Raw genomic sequence first — 2,511 nt, forward strand, 5'->3', positions numbered from 1 at the left:
AAACTTATTTCACAAGCTAAATCTCAACAAACTCTTTCCAAAAATATTCAATCCAAAAATATAACAAAAAATCCCATTGATCAAAATACTTTCAATACTAATAAATCTTCTGCTCCAATTATTCCTAAACTCGTTCTAAAAGATATTACAAATATTCCATCTTCCACGGCTATTTTTAGTCCTGTAATACAACCTACTTCCAGCTCCTCCCCAAGTACGATACCAGTGATATCCAACCACGTACGAATTGATAATCAACACGAAGAATCCTCACCTATACTTCTCCTATCTCGACCGCCAACTCCCTCAACCACGTTGCCTCCCACAAAACCCCCAGATAGAAGTAATTCCACCTTCACAGACAGTTCAAGTGGCGCCATGGCCAGAGATAGCGGCACCTTATCTGGGGATTGTAGTGTCGGAATGCCCAATCCTGGATGTGAAGTTCGAGCTAGCGAGGGACAAACCCTCGAATCTAATGATGGAGTTGTCGATACCATGGAGTATTGATAGTGTCCTTAAGCTTGTAAGTCGAGCGTATCTATCATCGTTAAATTATTTACCTTTTTTAACGAGTACAAGAATCCCGAACCTGGCTCCCAACCTACCCCATATAACTTATATGGTTTGGAATGTTCAAGGCACTGGCAATAAGAAGAAGATTAATGCCAATAAAGAGGTTGTCAGAATATATAAGCCCACGGTTCTTGTTCTAGTTGAAACTCATATGGGAGAAGAACATGCTATCAAGATGGGTTCGATCCTGGGGTATAATGGACAATCTCGTGTAAATTCTATAGGTTTTAGCGGGGGGGATATGGCTATATTGGAGGAAAGATGTCGTCACGGTTACTCCAATAGCAGAGCACCAACAGTTTATTACAGTAGAAATTTCTCGCAATGGGGAGCTACCTTGGTTCTTCTCAGCTGTATACGCAAGCCTTGATCCGGCTAATAGAAGGCAACTTTGGGTGGAATTAGAGAATTTTGCTCGACATAATAATAGGCCGTGGCTTCTTGCAGGAGACTTCAACGAGACCCGCTCCCTAAGGGAAAGACATGGAAGAGACCATAATATGGCTAGAAGATGTGAGAATTTTGACAATTGGATCGAAAATTGCGAGTTCCTTGAGCTAGCGTTCACTGGACCCTCTCATACTAGGGCAAGAGGGAATTCAGTGGGTACTCGGCAGAGCGCGCGATTAGACAGAGCACTGTGCAATGCATATTGGGGAGCCCTTTTCGAAGACGCTATGGTCCGTCATGTTCCTATTATACAGTCGGATCATTGTGCGTTGTTTATTTCACCCAATGGGTTTGTCCCCCTTAACGCGATTAATAGGCCTTTTCGGTTTCAAGCTTGTTGGCTTACCCATGAAAACTTCAAGGAGTTCGTTGATGAGAGTTGGCCCGAGGAGGGTATTTTTACAGCCCGTCTTGAAACCTTATCGCAAAAACTACAGACTTGGAATGCTGAGATTTTTGGAAATATTTTTAAACAGAAGAAAACCCTGTTAGCATGCATCGAAGGCTGCCAGCGTTCTCTGTCCTTGGGAAGAAAGAGCAACCTTATAAAGTTAGAAGCCAAATTAAGACGAGAGTTAGATGAGATCCTTGCCAAGGAGGAACTTTTATGGTACCAAAAGTCGAGAATGGAATTTATAAAAGACGGTGACCGTAACACAACCTATTTTCATGTGAGTACCCTTGTGCGACGATGGCGGAATAGAATTACCTCCCTAAAAGATGCTAATGGCGAATGGACGGACGATTCTCTAGTCGTTAAAGGGATTGTCGTGAACTATTTTAAAAACTTATATACAGACGAGCCGACCGAAGGGACGTATGACCTGCTTCCATGGGACTTATTCCAGGAGTTCAACACGAGGGATTGGGAGTGGCTTACGAAGCCGTTTACCATAGCATAAATCGAAAATGTTATCTCATATATGGGGGCTCCCAAGGCTCCAGGTCCGGACGGATTCCAACCTCTATTCTTCCAAAAAAAATTGGAGTTTAATTGCACCCTCGCTCTGTAATATGGTGATTAATGTACTGGAAGGTAAAGGCATGCCAACAGGTTTAAACGATACCCATCTTGTTCTAATCCCAAAAGTAGATACACTCGAGTTTATCACTCAATTCCGTCCTATTAGCTTGTGTAATATCGCGTACAAGATTATCAGCAAGACACTAGCAAATCGAATTAAGAGGGTACTGCCACACGTGATTTCAGTAACCCAAAGTGGGTTCGTGCCGGGTCGACAAATTACTAATAACATTGTCATATTTCAAGAGGCCATCCACTTTATGCGTAAAAAGAAGGGAAAATCGGGTATTATGGCGATTAAAATAGATTTGGAGAATGCCTACGATAGACTTCGGTGGGATTTTATCCACACTACTCTTAGCGATATGAATTTTCCGGGATTACTAATTGACGTGGTAATGGAATGTGTAAGATCGCCAAGGATGCAAATTCTTTGGAACGGTGAACCAACAGAGCAATTT

At 42.3% G+C, this 2,511-nt stretch overlaps 1 protein-coding gene across 1 annotated transcript; it reads left to right on the forward strand.

Annotated features, from left to right (window-relative positions):
- Positions 1–622: 622 nt before the first annotated feature.
- LOC141589876 (uncharacterized) lies at positions 623–1,928 on the forward strand. Its single transcript, XM_074410498.1, has 2 exons — positions 623–703; positions 801–1,928. The coding sequence occupies exons 1-2, from the start codon at positions 623–625 to the stop codon at positions 1,926–1,928; spliced, it is 1,209 nt and encodes a 402-aa protein (XP_074266599.1).
- The last annotated feature ends 583 nt before the right edge of the window (positions 1,929–2,511 follow it).

Source organism: Silene latifolia, chromosome 7 (assembly GCF_048544455.1).
Source record: "Silene latifolia isolate original U9 population chromosome 7, ASM4854445v1, whole genome shotgun sequence".
Classification (NCBI taxonomy): Eukaryota; Viridiplantae; Streptophyta; class Magnoliopsida; order Caryophyllales; family Caryophyllaceae; genus Silene; species Silene latifolia.

Excerpts from the sequence above, each read along its gene's own strand:
- LOC141589876 (XM_074410498.1), top strand. The coding sequence starts at position 623 with ATGGTTTGGAATGTTCAAGGCACTGGCAATAAGAAGAAGATTAATGCC. Across the intron at positions 704-800 it reads TCAGAATATATAAGCCCACG|GTTTTAGCGGGGGGGATATG; the intron begins GTTCTTGTTCTA and ends TAAATTCTATAG.